The 24,759-nt window shown below is 46.9% G+C and overlaps 1 protein-coding gene across 1 annotated transcript in view; it reads left to right on the top strand.

Annotated features, from left to right (window-relative positions):
• Positions 1-6,617: 6,617 nt before the first annotated feature.
• Positions 6,618-24,759, top strand: part of LOC133082907 (glycogenin-2-like) — a 37,269-nt gene continuing 19,127 nt past the window's right edge. The window contains exons 1-6 of the mRNA XM_061179580.1: positions 6,618-6,701; positions 10,303-10,444; positions 15,622-15,796; positions 17,250-17,412; positions 21,075-21,201; positions 22,785-23,007. Coding sequence (XP_061035563.1) covers positions 6,695-6,701; positions 10,303-10,444; positions 15,622-15,796; positions 17,250-17,412; positions 21,075-21,201; positions 22,785-23,007 — 837 coding nt within the window. The 5' untranslated portion in view covers positions 6,618-6,694. The remainder of the gene's footprint in view (positions 6,702-10,302; positions 10,445-15,621; positions 15,797-17,249; positions 17,413-21,074; positions 21,202-22,784; positions 23,008-24,759) is intronic.

The following is a 24,759-nucleotide window of genomic DNA, read 5'->3' as shown; positions in this document are numbered from 1 at the left end:
TACATAAGCAAAAGCTCTTTGGGTTTCTCACTAGTCTTTGAGTGTCAGGAATCCAGTGACCAAACTGCTTGAGGATTTCTGCCATGTGGTATAAATTAGGATGCTTTCATGCTGAAGTAACAGAAAGTCCATCTCAAAATAGCTAACACTATAAAGACAGTATCTTGTAAGGGGACTTACTGAGGTTTAGGGCGTCTGGATTGGGGATAATTTGAGGATTTAATGGTGTTCTGTCATGGTTCACCGGGCATTAACCAGTTTCACTCATGGCAGCAAGTGGCTCTGTAGCTCCAGCCATCACAGCCTCACCCACTAATATCTGGAGGCCCAATTAAGGCCATTTCCTCTTTTGAGAGTGAAGACCTCTTTCCAGAAGCCAGCAGCTGACCCTGCCTCATTCCTCACTCACACACAATGGGCCACACAGCCCCTTGCTGAAATTGGGATGCATAAATCCTGGAGGAATAGCCCAGTTCTGTTAAAAACAAATAACAGAAAAATAAATGGTGGTTGAGTGGTAACCAGTAGCATGTGATGTAAATGCTTTGCTTCATGTTTTCTTGCAACTGTGGTCCTTTATATCTTACTAGGTTAATGTGTACAGATTATAAGGACTTCCCTGGCAGTCCAGTGGTTAAGACTGTGCCCTTCCAATACAGGGGGCGTGGGTTCCATCCCTGGTTGGGGAACTAAGATCCCACATGCCACGTGGCCAAAAAATTAAAAAAAAACGCAAACGGATCTATCATTGCAATTGGGACGCACACATATATGGATGTATACATACTGCAGACTTCTTTTCTCTCCTCTCACTTATCTTTCAAGGTAATTCATAGGATCTTTGTCACAAAAACGTGGCCAGTGACCCAGTTGGTCGGCATCTGCTTCTAGCTCCTGGGCTTGAACTATGCCCCTCACAGGGCCCTGTAACTTTCCAACAATGTTGCAACTGACGCACCAACGAAAGACTCAATTTCTCTGAATGTCTCCTGGGGAGCAGGCAGGCTCACTTTCGCCGCGGGCAAACCTCCTTCCTGAGGCACCCCGAGAAGAGACCGCCTTCCGCTGACGGCGCCCACCGCTCACCAGGTGCCCACCGTCCTGGCTTCCTGGAGACCCTCCCCCTCCCCCAGAGGAACCCGGCAGCGCCCACGGCAGGATGCCTGCTCTGGGTTTAAAAATGGACCTAACCTTTGCCCAGGGATCTGGGAGGACTGCCTGTGGCTGAGTGCCTTCTGCCCTGCTTTCCGGGCTCCAAGGCAGAGCTGGAAGCAGCGGGTGGGAGAGCATGGGGGCAGGGGCTGGGGGCACGTCTACGGAAGTGGGTGCTGGGAGACAGGCAACCTGCTCGGGCCTTCCCACCCTCTCTAGCCCCTCAGGCTCCCACTGGTCCCTCCCCACAAAGCCCAAATGTCGGCAATCAGAACCACGGTTCTCAACCTTGAGGGTGGATGGTGCGGGGAAGGGGGGGCTTGTTAACACAGGGTAGGAGAGACTCAGTTTCCTGATGTTCGGGAGACCTGAGAATGTGCATTTCTCAGAATTTCCCAGGGGATGCTGATACCGCTGCCGATGCAGGGCTGACCCAGCGCTGACCCAGGGAAGCAAAAATGGGGGGGAGGGAGCGCTCGGAGTGAAACACAGCCTGGGGGGGACCGGCTTGGGTGGGTGGGCGGGAGGCGATGCTTACTTCTCCCAAATGTATCAACGCCTGGCGTTATTTCCTGTCCTGCTGTGGCTTGGGTAGAATTCGGGATTCCTAGGATTCTTTACCAGCGGGAAAGCGTAATGAAATGGTGCGTTTAGGGATGGGGTTGAAGGAATCTGCCTTCTCAGTGTCTGGGTTTCAACTTGGCGTGGAAGGTCCTCATTTTCTCCCCAACCCGGCAAGGACGTGCCAGGATCCACGCCCCTTCCCCTAACCTGGAATGTAGCTTTTTTAACCCTCTCTTCCCCTCTGGGCCAAAGAAATCCCCTCCTTCTCTCAGCTGGTGTCAAAACAGAGACACAGGGCTTCCCTGGTGGCGCAGTGGTTGAGAGTCTGCCTGCCAATGCAGGGGGCATGGGTTCGAGCCCTGGTCTGGGAAGATCCCACATGCCGCGGAGCAGCTGGGCCCGTGCGCCACAACTACTGAGCCTGCGCGTCTGGAGCCTGTGCTCCGCAACAAGAGAGGCCGCGACAGTGAGAGGCCCGCACACCGCGATGAAGAGTGGCCCCCGCTCGCCGCAACTAGAGAAAGCCCTCGCACAGAAACGAAGACCCAACACAGCCATAAATAAATAAATTAATTAATTAATTAAAAAAAAAACCAGAGACACAGTTGTCAAGCTGTCGCAACTGGGGAAGGGGAGCTCCTGGCACCTGGCGGGTGGAGACCAGGGAAGCTGCTCCACACCCCACGGGGCACAGGACGCCTCACATCAGAGTCCCCCAGCCCCAGAGGTCAGTAGTGCTGAGGCTGAGACACCCTGACTTAGCATGAGAGATTCTATCATCTAACTATTTATCAATCAACCTCTCTCCCTATTATCTATATAATTATAATTAACCTATTATCTGTCATCTATCTGTGTATCTATCCTGTCAATCTATCCACATGTCAATCATCTATCATCTTCCATCATCTCTGTCTTTCTCCCTCTCTCTCTCTGGCTGTAGTTCACAACCAGAGACAATTTTACTCCCCCAGAGACACTTGGCGATGCCTAAGGACGCTTTTACTGTCACAACTGGGAGGATACTGGTATCTGATGGGTGGAGACCAGGGAAGCTGCTCCAGACCCCACAGGGCACAGGATGCGCCCATGACAGCAAAGACTTCGGCCCCCTATCTATCTTTCTATCTTTGGATCTATCATATCTATCATCTACCTATCTATTATCTATTATAATTCTATTATCATTTACCTGTTAGATCTATCATCTATGTATCTATATCTGTCTATCTATGATTTATCTATCTATCTATCTATCATCTATTTACGATTGTAGTTTGAAACCCTGTATGGTCCTCTCCCCAGGGGCACAGTTGGTGATGTGTGGAGTCGTATTTGGCTTCACTTTGTGGGGTGTGGGTACCAGGGATGCTTCTCCACACCCCCCAGTGCACAGGACACCCCACATCCGAGAGTCACCCAGTTCTGAACGTCCCTGGTCCTGAGGTGGAAGTGCTGCTGGCGGGTAACTTCTAACCCAGGGCAAAGGGAAAATTTTGGAATCTCACCACCCCGCACTGTGGACTGAAGGACGCAGACGCTGTCTGGGACGTTTCAAAGGGGACCTCTTGTTGTCAGAACGCTCTGGTGGGTCCTTTTCCCCATCCCCAGTGTCACACAGGAGCACTGCACCCCTGGGGCAGAAAGAGGCCAGAATGGGGCCAAAGGGAATGACCCTGTGGCACGGATGAGTGGGGACACTTGGCAAACACTGGAGACAACAGCCAGACAAGCAGAGAGGCTGGGAAACCGTCCCCTTCCTCTGGAAGCCAAGGGGCCGCTGGGGGCTGAGGAGACCTCGGGGCTCAGAACGGACCCTTCCTGAGACTGTCGGCTGCATCAGAAGCACCTCGACCTCTTTCAGATTGCCTGGCAGGGGACAGAAAACCAGCACTGTCATATTAAGTAAGTCAGACAGAGAAAGACAAATATCATTTGATAGCACTTACATGTGGAATCTACAAAAATGATACAAATGAACTCGTATACAAGACAGAAACAGAGTCACAGATGTAGGAAACAGACTTATGGTTACCAAAGGGGAAAGGGACGGGGGGAGGGATAAATTAGGAGTACGGGATTAACAGGTACACACTACTGTATATAGAATAAACAAGGACCTACTGTATAGCACAAGGAACTATATTCAGTATCTTGTTATAACAAGATGGAAAATAAATGGAAGTAGATTCTTTTTATTAATCTTTTATTAAAAAGAAAGATTCTTTTCTATAATGGAAAAGAATCTTGAAAAGAATATACATACAACTGAATCACTTTGCTGTATACCAGAAAGTAACACAACATTGTAAATTAACTATACTTCAATTTTAAAAAATGGTTAAGGAAAAAAACAAAACAAAACCAAAACCAGCACTGACTGCAGAAGTCTTCCCCTGGTTGTTACTCAGGTCCTGATGCTTCCACCAATGGCTCAGAAGCTGCAGGGATTTCAGGGAGACGTCTAGAGGCTCAGTAAGTCCTGCAGACATCTTGCAGCACCCCGATAATAAGTACATGCACATAGTGCCCAGGGGGCGGGCAGAGGGGTCCGTGCCCTTTTCCTGCTGAGGGAGACCAGCCACACTTTCATCGCATACGAGATCTGCATTTTGGAGACAGCGTGATGAGGTGGGGTCCTGCCCTAGCGTTTTCCAGCCGGCCTGGCCCAGCTCTGTCACCTGGGTGCGATTTCTGAGATAGCGCTGAGCCCATCTGTGACGGGATGCTGAAAACACCTGCGGTATCTGTCCCTCGAGGCCGATGGCTAGCCATCCATGGTGCTGTCTCTGTGGACAGATGCCCTGAGATTCTGGGCTCTTTCCTCATCTGTCTCCCCACTTGTCACGGGGACTCCCCTTCTCGCTCCAAGGCAAGTGAGCCCCGATGGCTTTTAAGCCTGCAAAGCCCCCTGTTCCCCATGGGGCATGAAATCCAGCAAAAAGCCCAGACAGATATCCCAGTCTGCTGGGCGATGGGTGACATCCACGCCTTAGTGTGCTGATCGATAACGAGGTTTAGCATCGGCTATGTCCTCTTAAGATTTTTTCTGTCGCTTCTTGAGCTTAAATTGTACCGGTTCCCAAAGTGTGAGGTGTGGAACCCTGAGGGGGCGAGTTCCCCGAGATCAGGACATCCGCGTGGGAAGAACTCCTTTGGCTTTGTTAAAACTATGTTGACGTTTCCACAGATGGTGGAGAAGCGACACGGGCGGGGAGGGGGTGGGGTGGGTGTGAGGTCTGCTGGGGCTGTAGCTGGGGTGTAGTGGAGAGGTGACCCCCGCTGGGACGCCTCCCGCCCACCCCCCAGGTGACATTTTCAGAGCAGGAAGCCCCGTTGTTCAGTTCCTGCAGAACAGGAACGTCCATTCCTTCTGTCGATCCGTGTTCCCTGGACCCTTGATTCCGCAGGACATGACAACGTGCTGGATGGGCAAGGTCCAGCAGGTGGGAGAATTCCTGAGATAGCGCCTGGCTTCTCGGGCCCCTGGTACTTATGCGCTCCTATGGCCCCAGCCAGTGGCCGCATCCTCCCTGAGGACAGCATCTGGCCCACTCCTCTCTCCCTCTCTACAACCCGCCGTGGCTCACAGGGTTCAGATGGCGACTCGTCCACTCATGCGGGCATGCACTCACACGTGCATTAATTCCCTCCTCACCCACCCCTGCGTGCTCTCACATGTGCATTCATTCATTCCATTCGTCCACTCCTGCAGGCATTCACAATTCATTAATTCACTCGCTCATGCATGCATTCATTCATAAATGTATTCCCTCGTTTATCTACTCAAGTCATTCATTCACTCATAATTCTCTCACTCCCTGACGCACGTATTCAGCAGCCGAGGTGCCCATCCCTCACTTATTTTCGGTTACTCTCTCCTGCGTGCACGCACCGTGCACACTTGCACGCCCCTTTCCTTCGCTCACTGAGCGTTCGTTCAGTAAGATCACGTTTCCAGCCTGGCCTCTGCCCGGGCAGCGCGCCGGCCTTGGGCCCGGCCCGGGAGGCCACTGCAAACGTTTACTTTGGGGCTGGCCGGTTAAAGGTGAGGTGTCCGAGCGGAGACGCCGCAGACTCCTGGATCGGGCGGGGAGGGGTCGGGGGACCGGGGCGGGGGGAGGGTGCCCGGCGGCCGCTGCCTCCTCCCGGCTCTCCTTCCGGGGCGTCAGGGGCACGAGGCGGCGCCGGCCTGGCGCGGGGCTGCGGCGGCCGCGTGGACCGGCGCCCGGGGCGGCAGAGCGGGGGCGGGGCCGGGGTTCCGGAGCGCAGCCCAGCCGGCCGGGCCGAGGCGCTGGGGCGCCGGGGACGCGTGGTGGGCGCAGGGCAGGGGCGCCGGCCCGGGCAGAGGCTGCCGGAGCGCCGCAGGTGCCGGGGCGCAGGGGCCGGGCGGCGCGGAGGCGGCCTGGGCGCGGCGGGGACTTGGCGCTGAAGCTGCCCGAGCGCGGGGGAGGAGCGGGGCGGGGCGCAGGGGTGCGGAAGGCCGGGGGGCGGGGGAGGCCGGGCGGAAGCTTCGGGGGCGCAGAGGAGGTGCTGGGCCTGGGGAGGGGCGCGGAGGCGGCCTGGGCGCTCGGGGGCCTGGGGGCGGAGCGGGGCGCGCGGGCTGCCCGAGCGCTGAGGAAGGGCGCGGGTGGGGGGGCGCAGTGGTGGTCGCGGGGCGAAGAGTATCCTGCGGGGCGAGGGGCGCCGGGCCAGCCTGGGACACAGGCTGCCCGGGGCGCGGCGAGGCCGCTGGGGACACCCGGGCGGGCAGGGGCCGCCCCGGAGCGCGGAGGGGACGTGGGGAGACGGGGGGGAGGGGCTGTAGGGCGGTGCTGCAGCCCCGGGGGTCTGTCTGGAATGCCGAGCTGTCTCCGCAGGCCTGGAACTCCGCGCGGGTCGCCTGGAGACGACGCCTCCGCCAGGCCCAGCTCGAGGCCCCCCCGGCGCCCAGGCGCACTTGGCCGCCCGGTGCCCACGGCGCGCTGGGCCTCAGACCATGCCGGGTGAGTCGGGAAGACCCCTCGTGCTCAGCCTCCCTGCTCTGCTGGCGCGGCTCAGATTGGCCCGCGCTGGGGGCGGCCCCCGCTTTGCGCGCGCAAGGTCGCCCCCAACCCCTCAGCTCCCACGGTGCGCCTCCCCAGTGTCCCTCGGGGCTGGAGAGCTTGGTGTCCCTGGGGCAGGTGGTGATGGGGGTCTCAGCAGCTGGGAGGCGGGCGAGGTTTAGTATGGTCAAGGGGCGCTGAGATTTGGTAATTTTCCTTCTGTAAAAAAGTAGCCCTTGGAGATTAAATGGGCTGGTTTGTTGGCCAGCGTGGAAACGCGTGGGCGTCTCACGGACGCGGAGACCCGTGGGAGTTCATGCCCCTACGGCTCTGGGAAGACAGAGCCTTTGGTTCCCCTCACCAAGCCTACCCCCCTCGAGGTCAGGTTGGAGGCGTAACTGGTTATTCCGATAAAGATCCAGGCTTAATCCCGCAGCAGGCCGACTGTGGCCAGATGCTGGGACTTCGGCGAGCCCTGGCCCCCCACGGCTGCAGTTCGGTCCTGTCTGCCTTCTCTTGGGTCTGGGGGGGACATCCGATTTGGACAGTAGACTTCCAAAGCTTAGAAACGTGATGATGAAGGAGTTCCCTGCGGATCCAGTGGTTGGGACTCCGTGCTTCCAATGCAGGGGGCACGGGTTCCATACCTGGTGGGAGAACTAAGATCCCACATGTTGCGACATGGCCCCCCCCCCAAAAAAAAGCTCCCAAGAAATATGATGAAACATAATCTCCACCCATGGGAAAGATGCCCGTCCTGTTTTTATCGTGAAGACATATCGTGCTTGCACCAGTCCGGGCCTGAACATGCATGAGCGCATTTTTAAGAAAAAAAAAAATTCTGGTTACTTTTTATTCAGAGGAGCGATCTGGTAATTCAGCGAGCGGTTTCCATGCTTCTGTTCCTCCTCTGTGCCTTAGAGAGGAGAATTGTTGGGGCAGAAAAGGCAGATTTCCTGCTGTGTGCTGCGGTGTGCTGTCAGATTCTTCGCAGAGAAGCAGAAAAGTCTGTCTGTTCCAGGTGGCGGTTTGGAGCTCTGCAGAGTGAAAAACGCATTTTCTGCCAACCCGCTGGGGTCAATATAATGGTAGCATTCAGGAGGGACGTTCGGATACATTGGCCACGGAATGTGCTAGAAAGAGCCCATCTGGGTATTCAGCACTTTGCAGGGAACAAAAAACACCTTTGAGTAAAAGAGGAGGGGCAGAGGACAAAGCCGGGATGTTATTTCGGGGGAGGGTCCGGGGGTTGGTTGTAAGGTGGGTGGAGTAGAGAAAGAGAAGTAAACATTTCTCCCAGACCCGTTATAAAACTGTCAGCCACCGCCGTCTTCAGGATGAACTCGATTTTGCGACATTTTTTTTTTTTTTCCCAACCTGGGGTTGGAGGACAGCCACCCGTTCTATTTCTGTTTTCTCACCCTGCACGCATGCCAAAAGTCCCCTCCCCAGCGCCCTGCCTGGTGGAAACTCAGCCTGTCAATGCAGGAGGCTTGGATAATTGCGGCGTGTTTTTTTGATGCCATGCCCAAACTTGACAGCTAGGAGTTTCTTAAAGGTAAGGTGGTGTTGGAATCTGCAGACTTCTCCATGAAGTTTTCAGCCTTTGTGACATTAACATCCACTGGTCTGCCTTTGCACTTGAGATGGAGTTTTTATCCAGGCATGATTTTGCACCATCATGCACCGGCCCCTGGGGGCCGGCCTTCAGAGTCATGTGTCTTTGACCTAGAACGTGAGGTTGAGTCTTGGGGTCGCTGGAGAAAGGGGGTCTTCTCTCCGCTGGAGCTGTCTTGTCATCCTGTTAATAGAAGCCATAATCCCTCCTCCTAGCAAAGGGAGAGTCCAGTAGTTCCATAAAACCCTCTGTGCAGACCCAGCCCTGTCTCTCTCCTCCCCGAGAATTGGAAGCTTTGGACAGTTGCCCGTCACTGCTGCCTGGTCCCACTGTAGCCCACCTGCCCCATGCCTCAGCCATCTGGGTTCCCAGAGACCTCCCAGATGATGGGGCTCCGTCTATAGATAGATAGAGATAGGTGATAGATATAGATAAATAGATAGGTAATAGATAAATGATAAACAGTTGGATAGACAGATGTTAGATAATGATAGATGGATAGAAAAATGGGTGGATGGGTGGGTAGCTAGACAGATATCTTTTGGGCTGCAGACTTGAGTTCTGAGGTTTGCTGTCTTTTAATACTCAGCTCACAGTGGCAATGCCAGGAATTCTCATTCCCTCTTAATCCAGGAAGAAACCCAACAACGTGTAGACAGGAGCTCGTAGGAACGGGCACACTTGGGTGTTTATCCCAGTGGAATGTCAAGGTTAAGATGCCAGCTCCAGGAAAACCGGCGCCAGAAGCTTGGGTCCTGGTGTTCTGTTTGGCGTGACCGTGTCTTTGGGCCGTGCTCTGGGGAGGGCACAGCGTCTGGAGGGGAGGACCGTCTGGTCTTTGAGAACTGAGCTCTGTGTGTTCCAGCCGTGGGCTGCGAATTCTAATTTCTGTCGACAGCAGGGGAGCTGAGGCCTGGATTTCTTGATCCCATTGTTCTTATCCTGGCAACCAGCTCCTGGGGGCCCCAGACTCACATTGTTTCAAAGTTCCCGTAAAAGTCAATGTCACGAGTTCACCCTTAGATTCAAAACTGCCATAAATCGGATTGGCCGTCTGAGTTTCTTCCTCTGCTGTGGTGGAGACATTAGGAAACTGAGAGCCTTTTGGTTAATGAGACAATATATTTTCCCTTCTCCCATCTCCTCGGCCTCATATATCCTTGAGTTGAAGTCTTTCCAACAAGTGGGTTGTGTGGAATTGAATTAATGGCTTTGGCTGTTCCTTCTGAGAGCCCAGTTCTTTTGAGCTGGGCGGGAGTCCTCATGGTAACTCAGATAATCCAAGCTTTGTTTCCACCTTTTGCTTTGCGTTCGCCAAAGACCCAAATATTTTGGGTGAGTTTTTGAGACTTGAATGCAGAATCAAATAAGGAGTCTGAGCTATGCCCATTTGCCGTGTTGCAGCACCAGGAAGATTTTTAAAAATTGAAGTATAGACGATTTACGGTGTTGTGTTGGTTTCAGGTGTACAGCAAAGTGATTCAGTTTTACGTATATATCTATATTATTTCAACTCGTTTCCCTTATAGGTTATTACAGGATAATGAATATGGTTCCCTGTGCAATACAAGTAGGACCTCATGTTTATTTTATATACAGTAGTTTGTGTCTGTTCATCTGAACCAGGGAATTTTAATCGTGCTGTACTTGGCTTTGTCTCCCTCATGTTTAGGGTTTCCTCTTTTCCTGTGTGTGTGTGTGTGTGTGTGTGTGTGTGTGTGGTTTTTTTTCTTTTTCTTTTTATTGTGCTGAAGAAGAATTTTTTTTGCTTTATTTTGAAACAAAAGGATGCATGTGAAATGTCCTTGATGCGTATTTTAGAACAGCGAACAGTTATTCAGTTAGAGTCGTGAAGCTTGAGAGAGTTGGGAGGTGACCGTCAGCCCCGCCGTCCCGTGAGACCGGTCGGAAACATAACCCTGTTGTTTTTGTTCACGTCCACAGTGTCTGACCAGGCGTTTGTCACGCTGGCTACCAATGATGTCTACTGCCAGGGGGCCCTGGTGCTGGGGCAATCATTGCGGGACCACAGGGCCACCAGGAGGCTGGTGGTGCTGGTCACCCCTCAGGTGTCCAACCTGCTCAGGTAAGACTCACACACACACCTGGTCCTTCCTCCTGAAGAAGCAGGTCCCAGCCGTGGTTCATGGGCCCGCACCACTGGCTGTCCTGGGGGGCCTCAGACACTTGCACAGTGCCCTCCAGTCGTTATTAAAGGAGGAGGCTCTGCCAGGGGTGTGGCCAACTTCAGAATCCTTGTAGACAGCACTCTGTGTGGGTACCGTTTCTTGTCTCAACTACGGAAATTCAAATGCCAGTTATTTTGGGGGGGAGTGGGCAACTTTGAGAAGCAACTGTCCTAAGCTAAGTTAAAGATTCTTTTTTTACGTTTTTATTGAAATATAGTTGAATTACAATGTTGTATTATTTTCAGGTGTACAGGAAAGTGATTCAGTTATATGTACATACGTATATATTCTTTTTCAGATTGTTTTCCCTTATAGATTATTACAGGATATTGAGTAGAGTTCTCTGTGCTCTACAGTAGGTCCTTGTTGGTTATCTATTTTATACATAGTAGTGTGTATCTCTTAATCCCCAATTCCCAATTTATCCCTCCCCCCTTTCTCCTTTGGTAACCATAAGTTTGTTTTCCATGTCTGTTAGTCTGTTTCTGTTTTGTAAATAAGTTCATTTGTATCATATTTTAGATTCCACGTATAAGTGCTATCATATGATATATGTCTTTCTCTGACGTACTTCACTTAGTATGATCATCTCTAGGTCCATCCATGTTGCTGCAAATGGCATCCTTTCATCCTTTGTTATGGCTGAGTAGTATTCCATTGTATTACATGTACCACATCTTCTTTATCCATTCGTCTGTCGATGGACATTTAGGTAACTTCCATGCCTTGACTGCTGTGAACATTGGGTGCATGTTTCTTTTTGAATTAGAGTTTTTTCCGGATATATGCCCAGGAGTGGGATTGCTATATCCTAAGGTAGCTCTATTTTTAGTGTTGTAAGAAACCTCCACACTGTTTTCCACAGTGGCTGGATGCAACTTAAATTTTAAACTTAAATACTACATAGAAAACTTTGCTGATAAAATTGAAAATAGTAAATACTTGATCCTTCTAGGGAAATTCAGATGATCCACATTGACACCAGAAGAAGTGAAGCCCTTCTGTTGACCAGTGACAATGGGAGAAATGGAGAATGTTATCAAAGGCTTAACTGGGGGAAGGACCTGGGCGTGGGCAATTGTAAGGGATGTTCTGTAAAACTGGGCACAGTAAATTAATTTCCATGCAAAAAGAACTATCTGAGACCCTAGGGGGAAAAAAATGAAAGTGTTCATTTATTTTAAGACACTGTGCTAATCTTGATACGGAAACTTGATTTACGGCTTTGATTGTGTTTCCATATAGATGAGAAAACCCCCCAATACAGATTATCAACAAGGCAACTCTAGCCCTGGAATAAAGAAATAAATGATGCTGGATAAACAACAGGGTCCTACTGTATAGAACAGGGAACTATATTCAGTACCCTGTGATGAACCGTCATGGAAAAGAATATGAAAAAGGATGTATACGTATGTATAACTGTGTCACTGCTATACAGCAGAAACTAACACAACATTGTAAATCGACTGTACTTCAATAAAATAAAAAAGACAAAAAAAGAAAAAAATGATGCTTGCTGTAAGAAAGCAAGGGTAGTTCATCGTATAAAAATCTATCATTGTAATTCATCACGTCACTGTATCAGAGAAAGGCAATGATGTGATCCTTTTATATAAAAGTTGAACACATACCCACATGATTTCCAGATAGATTTTAAAGATAAAGGTAAAATTTAAAGCATAGGAAAATCTTAGAAGTCGAGACATATAACTTCTCAATCTTGGCATGACTGACATTTGGGGTTGGATGACCCTCGGATGAGGGGCGTCCTGTGCCCTGTGGGGTGCAGAGCAGCGTCCCTGGTCTCCACCCACCAGATGTCAGTAAGACCCCCCCGCCAACCCTCCTTGCCTTTGTGATAATGAAAAACGTCTCCAGACACTGACATAGATGATTGCTTCGTGTGTCTGCCATTTTTAATTACACAAAACAAAGGGTACCAGAACTGCTGTATGTCAGATGTATTTGTGTAAACGTAAAAGGTAAAACAAGCCAATTAGGGAGCCCATTTACAAAATTTATAACGAGGAGGGGGTGTTGTCCATAGAATAATGAAAGAACTCTTCCAAATGATAAGCAGAGATGGATGGATGGATACAACCAGGGTAGACGGCATGACCAAGTGATACGTACTCTGCCTTCACAGACATTAAAGTCATGTCACATCAAACAGCTCAGTGATATTTATGACCCGTCAGGCTGGCAAATGTCTTTTTAAACGTCGGTGTTTGGGGGGGGGGGGCGGGCACAGACCTTAGTCATTGACATTAAGTGATGTCATTAGTCTTTAGCCAAATTGGCTGTCACCCATTCTCCCAAAAGTGTGTCAAATGAATGGATGCTCAAGGTGTATTTCTTCTTGTCTAAGATGATTCCTTCAGGCCCCAAAGAGAAAGAAAAGAGAAGAAAATACATTTGTGTGCAGCGGACGTTTCCCTATGCTCGGGCCACTGGGTCTTCAGAGTCAGACCAAGGGCTGCAGTGGACCCAGCGTTGGGAACGGTGACCCTGGGGGTAGCCACGCATCCTTGGGGGGACCTCTGTGTGGTCCCATCATCGTCTCCTGAATCATGGTGTGCGTGGAACAGTTACATAGAACTGATAAAGCCAAAAAATAGACATGATTCTCTGCTAGATTCCTATCTCCTCAGCTGTCCAAAGCTGTCAGCATTTTTTTTCAGTCTTTCAGTCTACTCAAGATGAACTTTGAAATATTCAGAGACAGTGTCACAGAAATACTGGGAAAGGTTCATGGATACAGACCTAGTTGCACTGTTATAGAACCAGTTATGTATTTTGCGGTCATTGGTAGGGTTGAGGAACGGTGCTCTAGGATGCAGTCAGGGCAGTAGGACATAAACAGTGACCTGTGACTCCAAATGACCAGGGGGTGGTGTTCAGGAGACTGCCATTCCTCCAGGCTGTGTGGTACATCCGTGGTTGGGGTAGTCTTTCTGCAGGGAAAGGGACCCAGTAGCATATGCTCGTAGGTTCACACAAATTGCATTCTTGAAACTTAATTCTTCCTCCAGGAATTTAAGTTAAGGAAGCAAGCAGAGCTGAACAAAAGCCTATAAGGACATAGGTGCTATTTGTAGTTCCGTAGAATGACATTTCTTGGCCCTCTTCCTCCCTCTTTATACAATCATGAGGATGCCATAAATTCCATAAATAACTGGGTAAAAAGCAGGAGGAAATTGGTGATGACGTGGTATTTTCTTAGAGAGTTACTTTGAATACTGTGCAACGTGAAAGCACAAATGTAGAGTAGAAGTGGAAAAGCTACTAAAGAATAGAAAAGATAGACCCAGAAGCTCCAACATCTGTCTAAGACTGGGAGTTTCAGAAAGGACAGAAGTGGAGAGAAAGGATTCAAGGAAATATTTCAGCTCTGAGGAAGGATTTTAGATTGTGGGTGCTCCCTGAGTGTTGAGAAGAATGAATGAAGGAAACGCAAGTGTTGATACAGAAGGTACCATTTCAGAGCACGAAGAATGAAGAAAAAGTACTAAATGCATTTCAGGTCTCAGTCTGGTTGAGACAGCTGATGCCTCAAAGCTCTTAGACTAATTTTGAAATGAAATTTCTATATTCAGCTAAATGCAATTTGAAAGCAAAATCAAGATGTTTCAAATATGCAGAAGCTCAACAGTTTTACCCCTCAAGGACCTTTGAGAAAAAATTACTTGAGGATATACTCAAGCACAATGAAATGTGAATCCAAGAAAGAAGAAATAGAATATAAGAAGCAGTGCAAAACAAATAAATGAGTAATACTGAAAGTTAATTGGGAATGCATTGGTGAATGATTATGAAAATAATCTGGAATTAACATTCCCCACGGGAGGTGGTTGGGGGATAAAAGAGGAGGGAGCCAGGTGAACATATGCTAATGTTCCTGTCTTGTCTGGGGTGAAGTTATAGATGATAACTATCATTACATTTGATAGAAAATAGTAAGGTTAAATAGATGCATTGAGAGTTTAAGGGTGGCAACCACCAGAGGACTAGAAAGGGTATATACAAAAAACACAAGGGAGGAAAAAAATCTAAACCAAGCAATGAAAAGTAGGAAAGAATTACAAAGAAGAAAGTACCTTTTTCAGTGCGTGGTATTATGGAGTATGTGATGTCTTGCTACTGGTGACATGAACCTTGGTCTCCTTTGGGGTATCTCTACTGCAAAATCATTATTTTTGTCTTTGTAATTGATAAATATCTTGGGAGAGGTACTTTTAGACTATGAAAACATGCTGTTTCTCCTCAAAACCTTTACTCATTGCTTTTAGGGTTCATCAGTGAATTTTGTCTGCAACAGTTATCACTGTGATGTTCATCTAATGGTGATTTTTCTCTTTCCCTCATTCCTTCTACATTTATTACTTGGAATTCTTCTGTGAGGAAGAGCTACCCCTTTTACCCCATTTACTTATGTGTTCAGTTGTGATATCAGTATGGATCCGTGAATATTCATTTTATACTTTAGGTTTGTTTTTGTTTTCTTGCCCAAATTGCGTCAGCTTTGGCTACTGAGAGCTCCTCCTGATTGACTTCCTGTATCCTTTTGACATGCCCCCATCCTTTTTCTAGCACTTTCTTAATTTTCTGTCATCGCGAAGATATTCCAGGCAATGATGAAGTAGAATTTAAGCAAAAAAATTTTTTAATGGAACAGAGGCACATTTCATTTTGATGAAATGTACATTCTTCCAAAATTTGAGTCTCAAACTTGTATGCAATGAGCAATGTAGGTTTTGAATATGTAAAGTAAAAACTGATGGAGATCTTCTGTTGGTTTCTACCTACTCAGCCTTCCCTTCTCACTGCCCATGCACTTTGGAAAGAGAAAGTACCTTCCTAAGAGATGACCCGAATCAGTCTATGTTAAGATGATTTAATATGTCTTGCTTTTCACGTTTGCCTAAGTTTTAAGCATGAATGAAATGTGGGCAAAGCCATGAGACCCACATGGGGAAAATAAAGCCTGATATGAAGACTGCAGCAGCAAGGGACAGCATGTCTCATGTTAGATGGTGGGCTGTTCTCCTAGGATTTGGCATGTCTTTTCCAGGGTGATCCTCTCGAAGGTGTTTGATGAGGTCATCGAGGTGAACCTGATAGACAGTGTAGACTACATCCACCTGGCCTTTCTGAAGAGACCTGAGCTCGGAGTCACCCTCACCAAGCTTCACTGTTGGACACTCACCCATTATAGCAAGTGTGTCTTCCTGGATGCAGATACCCTGGTGAGTACAAGGGAGGGTAAGGACCAGACCCTCCACTTGTTGAGGAACCCCCGACAAAGACCATGCCCCTCCCTCCTTAAGCAAGCTGCTAGCTCGTGCTGGTGGATCCCCACCAGGTAACGTCCATCACTATTCACCAACATCATTTAGTCGATCAACATCAGATAGAACACACGTACTGCAGTAGACCCTGCTGAGTACACTCGGGTACTTGAAGGCATGTCCCTTCCCTAGCAGGGGTTTGTAATCACATTATTTCATCTACACGAGGTAAAATATTGGAGAAATATTCTTCCTCGATTGTACCGTGAATTATAGAGTCCTGAAGGGACTGGTACACCTGGCTTCTTAAGCTATGGCATCTCCCATTGTCATTTGGGGTAGTTACCTTTGGTGTAGGAGCGCAGGATGGGCACTTTCATAAATAGCCATTGGAAAGTTGAAATGTAAAATGAGGTTGGAGTGTCAGAGATACATTCGAGGTTGTCTTGGTTGTGCAAAAGCAGCTCTGTAGGAAAACTGGTGTGCAGAGGAAAATAATAAGTGCGTAATCAGAGTAATTTCTTTCCCAAACAGCACAATTCAGAAAGCCAGTAGGTGTTGGAGAGAACTGCTGTTGGTGGTCAAGCTCTCGAAGACAGTGGATTATACGATATTGACTTGCAAACTTCTGTGTTTATGGATTTCCAGTCTTGTAGGTCACACTTGCTAGATGAAAGAGAATATATACAATTAGGAGCTTTCCATGGAGGATCTTAAGCACCTCGAGATGATAATTGCATTTCAGTGACAGTGTTACTTCAAACCCTTGAAATAAACCAGGGAGCAGTCTTACACACACACCTTTCTCTTTTGAATATAAGTCTAAAAGAAGAGAGTCACTCAAAACATTGGGTATAAGTTTCCCATCACTGAATGTTGTCTGGCCCATTGTGAAGTTCTGTTGCATTTCTCACTTGTGCCCCAGAGGTTAAGAGAAGTGTCGCTGTCACTGAGACCAAGCTTGTACTGCTCACCGCGCGAGACAGGCCAGTAAATCGAGAGCAAGGAATAATGACTTTGTTCGGAAAGCCAGCAGACCGGGAAGAGGGTGGACTCATGTCCCAAAGACCCATCTTCCCTGAGTTAGAACTCAAGCTTCTTTTATCCTAAAAGGGGAGGGGGTAAGGTCCTGCTTCTGGTCAGAATTTCTTCCTTCTTGCAGCCATTCACAGGTGGGCCTGTTTCCTGTGAGCGAAACAGAGGTATTTTAGCTTAACACTCATTGCACCCGAGGCAAGGTTCCCGGAGATGGGCCATTATCTATTGTTTATGGGCAACATCCCTTTGGTGATTAACTTGTAGCAAAAGCAATAGAATGCAAAGGTTAAAGTAAAAGAAACAGGTCCAATACGGAGGCAGATTGGTTCTTCCCTATGAGAGCGTATGGGTCCCCCATGCTCTGTTGTTCCAGGTGCTGTCCAATATCGATGAGCTCTTCAATAGGACAGAGTTTTCTGCGGCCCCGGATCCCGGATGGCCAGATTGCTTCAATAGCGGGGTATTTGTCTTCCAACCTTCCCTGGAGACGCATGGCCTCTTGCTGCAGCATGCCACCGACCACGGCAGCTTTGACGGTAGGTGAAGGGCAGCTGGACATTTGTGGAAGAGAATGGGGCCTGTACCCATCCCTCTGCCCCACTGGCACCTAGCCCCACCACCCCGTATCTGTGAGCAGCAAGTTAAAGATGGGGATGGAAGAACAAGTCCAGGAAGAGATGAAGATGTAAGTAAGTAAGTACACGGTAGAGAGAACCGTTGAAAATATCTTCGATGGGTAGAAGGAAGAACTCCCCAGTCCTGATCACATAGGATGGGTAGACAGCCTTTCTTTCTTTTTTTTTTTTTAAACATCTTTATTGAAGTATAATTGCTTTACAATGGTGTGTTAGTTTCTGCTTTATAACAAAGTGAATCAGTTATACATATACATATGTTCCCATATCTCTTCCCTCTTGCATCTCCCTCCCTCCCACCCTCCCTATCCCACCCCTCTAGGTGGTCACAAAGCACCGAGCTGATCTCCCCGTGCCATGCGGCTGCTTCCCACTAGCTATCTATTTTACATTTGGTAGTGTATATATGTCCATGACACTCTCTCACCCTGTCACATCTCACCCCTCCCCCTCCCCATATCCTCAAGTCCATTCTCTAGTAGGTCTGTGTCTTTATTCCCGTCTTGCCACTAGGTTCTTCATGACCTTTTTTTTTTTTCCCTTAGATTCCATATATATGTGTTAGCATACTGTATTTGTTTTTCTCTTTCTGACTTACTTCACTCTGTATGCCAGACTCTAGGTCCATCCACCTCAAATAACTACAAATAACTCAATTTCATTTCTTTTTATGGCTGAGTAATATTCCATTGTATATATGTGCCACATCTTCTTTATCCATTCATCCGATGATGGACACTTAGGTTGCTTCCATGTCCTGGCTACTGTAAATAGTACTGCAGTGAACACTGTGGTACATGACTCTTTTTGAACTATGGTTTTCTCAGGGTATATGCCCAGTAGTGGGATTGCTGGGTCGTATGGTAGTTCTATTTTTAGTTTTTTAAGGAACCTCCATACTGTTCTCCATAGTGGCTGTATCAATTTACATTCCCACCAACAGTGCAAGAGGGTTCCCTTTTCTCCACACCCTCTCCAGCATTTGTTGTTTGTAGATTTTCTGATGATGCCCATTCTAACTGGTGTGAGATGATATCTCATTATAGTTTTGATTTGCATTTCTCTAATGATTAATGATGTTGAGCATTCTTTCATGTGTCTGTTGGCAATCTGTATATCTTCTTTGGAGAAATGTGTATTTAGGTCTTCTGCCCATATTTGGACTGGGTTGTTTGTTTTTTTGTTATTGAGCTGCGTGAGCTGCTTGTAAATCTTGGAGATTAATCCTTTGTCAGTTGCTTCATTTGCAAATATTTTCTCCCATTCTGAGGGTTGTCTTTTGGTCTTGTTTATGGTTTCCTTTGAGACAGCCTTTCTTTTTTTTTTTTTTTTTTTTTTAATAAAGAATATGCTTTCCATTCTATCAAGAAATAGTGTATTTATTTATTTAGTTAGTTAGTTATTTTTTGGCTGTGTTGGGTCTTCGTTTCTGTGCGAGGGCTTTCTCCAGTTGTGGCGAGCGGGGGCCACTCTTCATCGCGGTGCGCGGGCCTCTCACTGTCGCGGCCTCTCTTGCTGCGGAGCACAGGCGCCAGACGCGCAGGCTCAGTAGTTGTGGCTCACGGGCCCAGTTGCTCCGCGGCATGTGGGATCTTCCCTGACCAGGGCTCGAACCCATGTCCCCTGCATCGGCAGGCAGATTCTCAGCCACTGCGCCACCAGGGAAGCCCGAGACAGCCTTTCTTTAAAGGGCCTGATAGGGGACTTCCCTGGTGGTCTAGTGGTTAGGACTCCGCACTTCCATTTCAGGGGGCATGGGTTCCATCCCTGGTTGGGGAACTAAGATCCTGCAAACCTCGCGGTGCAGCCAAAATGAAATAAAAAAGGACCAGATAATTAATGTTTTCAGCATCGTGGGGCATACCATCTCTGTGACAGATATTTATCCCTGTAGTTGTAGAGTGAAATCAGCCATTGACAGGACTTACATGAGCGTGGATGTGTTCCAATAAAACTTTATTTACAAAAATGGGTGCAAGCCTTCGTTGGCCACCCCTGATATAGAATAAAGGGGAGAATTAACTGAAACCAGACACTTGCCTGAACAGGCATTAGTAGATGGGAAAAATACTAGAATTTTTGTAACGTGAAAGAAAATGCTGGACTATTGAAAAATTGGAATGTAGATTGGTGCAGCCACTGTGGAAAACAGGGTGGAGGTTCCTCAAAAAACTAAAACTAGGACTGCCATATGATCTAGCAATTCCACTTCTGGGCATATATCCAAAAAAAACCAGAAATGCTAATTTGTAAAGACATGTGCACCCCAATGTTCATAGCAACACTATTTACAGTAGTCAAGCTATTGAAGCAACATCAATGTCCACAGATGAATGGATAAAAAAGATGTGGCATATACACAATGGAATATTACTCAGCCATGAAAAAGAATGAAATATTGCCATTTGCAGCAACATGGATGGACTTGGAGGGCATGATGCTAAATGAAATAAGTCAGACAGAGAAGGACAAATACTGTATGCTGTGTGGTATCACTTATATGTGGATCTAAAAAATACAACAAACTAGTGAATATAACAAAAAAGAAGCAGACTCACACATACAGAGAACAAACGAGTGGTTATCAGTGGTGATGGGGGAGCAAAATAGGGATAGGGGATTAAGAGGTACAAACTATTAGGTATAAAATAAGCTACAGGGATATATTGTACAACACTGGGAACAGAGCCAAGATTTTATAATGACTATAAATGGAGTATAATGTCTAAAAAATTGTGAATCACTATATTATACACCTATAACTTACATACTATTGTACAGCAGCTATACCTCAATAAAAACATAATAATAAACATTGATAGGAAAAAAAAAAAAAGAAAAATTCCTTCTAGGTAAGGACGAGGTAACAAAGTTGGCAAAAATGGTGGGAAAAGCGATTGTCGATACCAGATAGAATTCCCTGGGGAGGAGTGGAGAATTTTGGAGACAATGTGCGATTTTATTATTAATTGTTTGCACCATCGGTGGAGAATTCTGGAGAGACTATGCACTTTTTTAATTTCATTTTCTTTTTTTGGCTGCTTTGGGTCTTAGTTGTTGCACGCAGGATCTTTGGTTGAGGTGTGGGCCCTTCTTTGTGGCACGCGGGCTTCTCTCTAGTTGTGGCGTTTGGGTTTTTTTTCCTCTCTCTAATTGTGGTGTGCAGGGTCCAGAGCACATGAGTTCTGTAGTTTGCAGCACACGGGCTCTCTCGTTGAGGTGTGCGAGCTCAGTAGTTGTAGCGCGTGGGCTTAGTTGCCCCATGGCATGTGGGATCTTGGTTCCCGGACAGGGATCAAACCCACGTCCCCTGCATTGGAAGGCGGATTCTTTACCACTGGACCACGTGGGAAGTCCCGAGACTATGCACTTTTTAAATGAATGGTGTGGGTTATCAGTCACTTTTGAGACAACGACCACGTTTTAGTGGGTTGAGAGAGGAAATGTAATTTGTGCGCTGGGATACCAGTGTTTTTCCATTATGTGTTCAAACATGTCTTGCATTCTCTTGGTGCACTGTACCATTCTTTATTAACTTCTTTGGCTGTTTGTTAACTCTCTAGGGGCAGACCAAGGCTTGTTGAACAGTTTCTTCAGTAGCTGGTCCACAGCAGACATCCAGAAACACTTGCCGTTCATTTATAACTTGAGTAGCAACACAGCGTACACCTACAGCCCTGCTTTCAAACAGTAAGTTTCGTGCCAAGCCCAATTCTTCTATACCTGGTCAACCATTCTCTCTCAGAATCTAATATCACCTTTTGGCATTTTGAAGGAAAAAAAAAAAAAACCCAGATCATCCTTCTGCTTGCTTATTTATTGCTTTACATGATAGGTAATCAAGGCAGCTAGGCTTCATGAGAGTGGTTCCCAAAGTGTTGCCCAGGGAACCCCCAGGGGTTCCCCACCCCTCTTTCAAGGGTCTTTGAAATCAAAGTGACTTTAAAAAAATTAATTCTAAGATGTCATTTTCCTCTTTTCAGTCTTGTTTTCTCATAATTGGACAGTGGGATTTTACAGAAATGCCATGACATGATGTGATAAAAAGCATTGCACTGAATGCAGGTGCAGATATGAGAAACCAACTGTCTCCTCGTAAAATAGTCAATGTCACTCTTTTTACAAATTTTTAAAAATATAGTTATATAGAGAGTTATATTTTATGAAAAGATACAAAAGATGTGACATTTTACGCATTTTTTAAAAATATAATTACATATAGTTATATTTTATGAAGAGATATGAAAGATGTCACTTTTTACTCATTTAAAAAATATAGTTATAGTTATATTTCTACGAAGAAATACAAAAGATGTCACTTTTTACACATTTAAAAGATATATAGTAATATATAGTTATAGTTATACTTTATGAAAAAATATAAAAGTTACGTTAACATATAATGGGCCCTTGGTTTTTTAATGAGTTGGTACATGGGTTTTCTAATTTCTCAGTTTTAACTTCTGTTGCGGTGAATATGTACAGATGGAATCCATGTGAACAAACATCTTTTCCTCTGTGATTTGTAAGAATGTCAAGAGGTCCTAGAACCAAAACGTGTGAGATCCACCGCTCCAGGGGACATTGTTATAAGTGAAAATGGAAAATCTGAGAAGATTTTGAGCATGCTTTTTTAATAGGGGCCACACTGCCCCCAAGGAGGCAGACACTGGTTTGTGGGGCGTAAAGCCATCATATCCTTTTTAATGTAGAAAGCACAGCTGTACATACAGAACGTAGATATACAGGGCAAATATGATATTAAAGTTTCATAGGAAAGCAATTAAGAAAAAAATGTTTAAAAAGGTTCGAGGTTGGTGGGAGTGGTGATAATGAAAAAAAAAAAGGTCACGAGGGGAAAATTCACCATCTTGTACAAGAAGCCAGTTTTCTGGTCTGCAGCTTGCATTATCTACTATAAAATCTACTTTTTAAAGTTTTTATCGTTTTCAGGATAAGGTGATTTGGGCTACGGTACTGCCCATCTTTCTAAAAGACTCCTGATTTCTTCTTCCCGTTTTGGGGAACATTCCCAAGTGGGTTATGATTATGTTTCTTGGTCTGTAGAAAATGAAAGGCTGCAAACGTGGATTGATGAAGCAGTTTTTATTTTTACTACAAGTCAAGGTGGTTGTTAATGACAGGATCGTCCATAACTCATTGAGATGCATCTTTACGTCCTGCTGTCTGTGATGAGCCCTGTGGTTGTCACAGGCTCTCTGTGTGTGGTCACTTCCAAGAGGAAGGCAGGATGCTTTATGCTTCCTCCTCAGATTCGGCTCGAGTGCGAAGGTGGTCCACTTTTTGGGGTCCACGAAGCCTTGGAACTACAAGTACAGTCCCCAGACGGGCTCTGTTTTGGAGGAGGGCTCTGGGCCTGTCAACCAGCATCAGACGTCCTTCCTTAACCTCTGGTGGGGGATTTACCACTGCAGCATTCTGCCTCTTTATGAAAATATCCGGCACGAGGACGAACGGACATCTCCAGGACACACAGTAAGCACACAATTCCCTTGACATCCAAGAGTTCAGACCGGGGATAAACTCTCCGTGATCCACACCTGTGGGTTTTCTTCAAATACACGTTCCTCCCTCTTTTTATGGAGTCTCTTCTCATTTTTTTTTATAAGTGGTTTTATTCTGTTTTAAAATTAATTAATTAATTTATTTTTGGCTGCGTTGGGTCTCCGTTGCTGCACGTGGGCTTTCTCTAGTTGCGGCGAGCGGGGGCTACTCTTCACTGTGGTGCACGGGCTTCTCATTGCGGTGGCTTCTCTTGTTGCAGAGCACGGGCTCTAGGCACACGGGCTTCAGTAGTTGTGGCACGAGGGCTTCAGTAGTTGTGGCTCAAAGGCTCTAGAGCGCAGGCTCAGTAGTTGTGGCGCACGGGCTTAGTTGCTCTGCGGCATGTGGGATCTTCCTTGACCAGGGCTCGAACCCGTGTCCCCTGCATTGGCAGGCGGATTCTTAACCACCGTGCCACCAGGGAAGCCCCTCTTCTCATTTTTTATGTTTTAGGAAAGACAGATTTAGGATATCTCAAGCGATTATCAAGTTATATTTTTATTTATTTATTTTTAAAATATCACTTTTTATTCCAAATTCTCTTTTTTTTTTGGCTTACAGGATCTTAGTTCCCTGACCAGGGATTGAACCCACCCCCTCAGCAGTGAACGTGCAGAGTCCTAACCACTGGACCGCCAGGGAATTCCTAACCAAGTTACATTTTTAAAAAAATCTGTCAAGGCCTACATTAATGAAAGAAATAAATAAGGTTTTTAAAAAGTTCAGTGTTTATAGACATGTTCATTAAAAAAGGACGGAATTAGAAGATATTAAATAATGTTGATACACACCAGGAAGGGGTCAGGCAAGGAAAGATATGTCATTTCATCGCAAGAAAGAAAGACCATAGTTGGAAGTTAATGACCAGTCAAACTGTAGGTCTTGTGCTAGTTTTCCTTCTGTATCCACATCCTATATTTCATGCAGGAGGATGCTGAAAGAGGCAGGCAACATTTTTTTTTTGGTGCAAAACCGTGAATGTTTCATGAGCAGAATTGCTGCTGTGATTTATAGGGCTGATGCATAAATAATTAAATTAGCCGCCTTCATCAGGGAAAGAGCCACTCACAGATTAAGTGGCTGAAGATGATTGATTACAAATGTCATTGGAGGGGGCATTTTCCACTTTCCATCCTCGATTGAAGTAGCAATCGGAGGTGGTTTCTGAAGAGGATTTTTCAAATTGTTGATTGGCACCCATTTGATTTTTTACAACTGTAACCCTACATGCTCTCCATAGTAGAGTTTCTGCAGTGAATTTTTTTTTTTTTTTTTTTTTGGCTGCAGCTGGTCTTAGTTGCGGCCTGTGGGATCTTTAGTTGTGGCACTGGGACTTCTTAGTTGTGGCATGTGGACTCTTAGTTGCGGCATGCATGCAGGATGTAGTTCCCCAACCAGGGATCGAACCCGGGCCCCCTTCATTGCGAGCGCGGAATCTTACCCACTGGACCACCAGGGAAGTCCCTCTGCAGTGGACTTAACAGGGAGGCACCTGCCTTGCCGAAGACCTTTTAGAATGAGGTCCCAGGAGATTTTATTTCCTGGTCAGTTTTTGACTAGCGCATGTATTGGTACAACGGAGTCCGGTGTCCACAGATGCTTGCGTTGGGATCTTGACACGAATTCATATTTTAGCGTTTTTACTATGGTTTCTGTTTGGTGCAGCTGGGTGCTGCTTTTCAA

Source organism: Eubalaena glacialis, chromosome Y (assembly GCF_028564815.1).
Source record: "Eubalaena glacialis isolate mEubGla1 chromosome Y, mEubGla1.1.hap2.+ XY, whole genome shotgun sequence".
Taxonomy (NCBI): domain Eukaryota; kingdom Metazoa; phylum Chordata; class Mammalia; order Artiodactyla; family Balaenidae; genus Eubalaena; species Eubalaena glacialis.
This window is presented reverse-complemented; position numbering and strand designations above follow the sequence as displayed.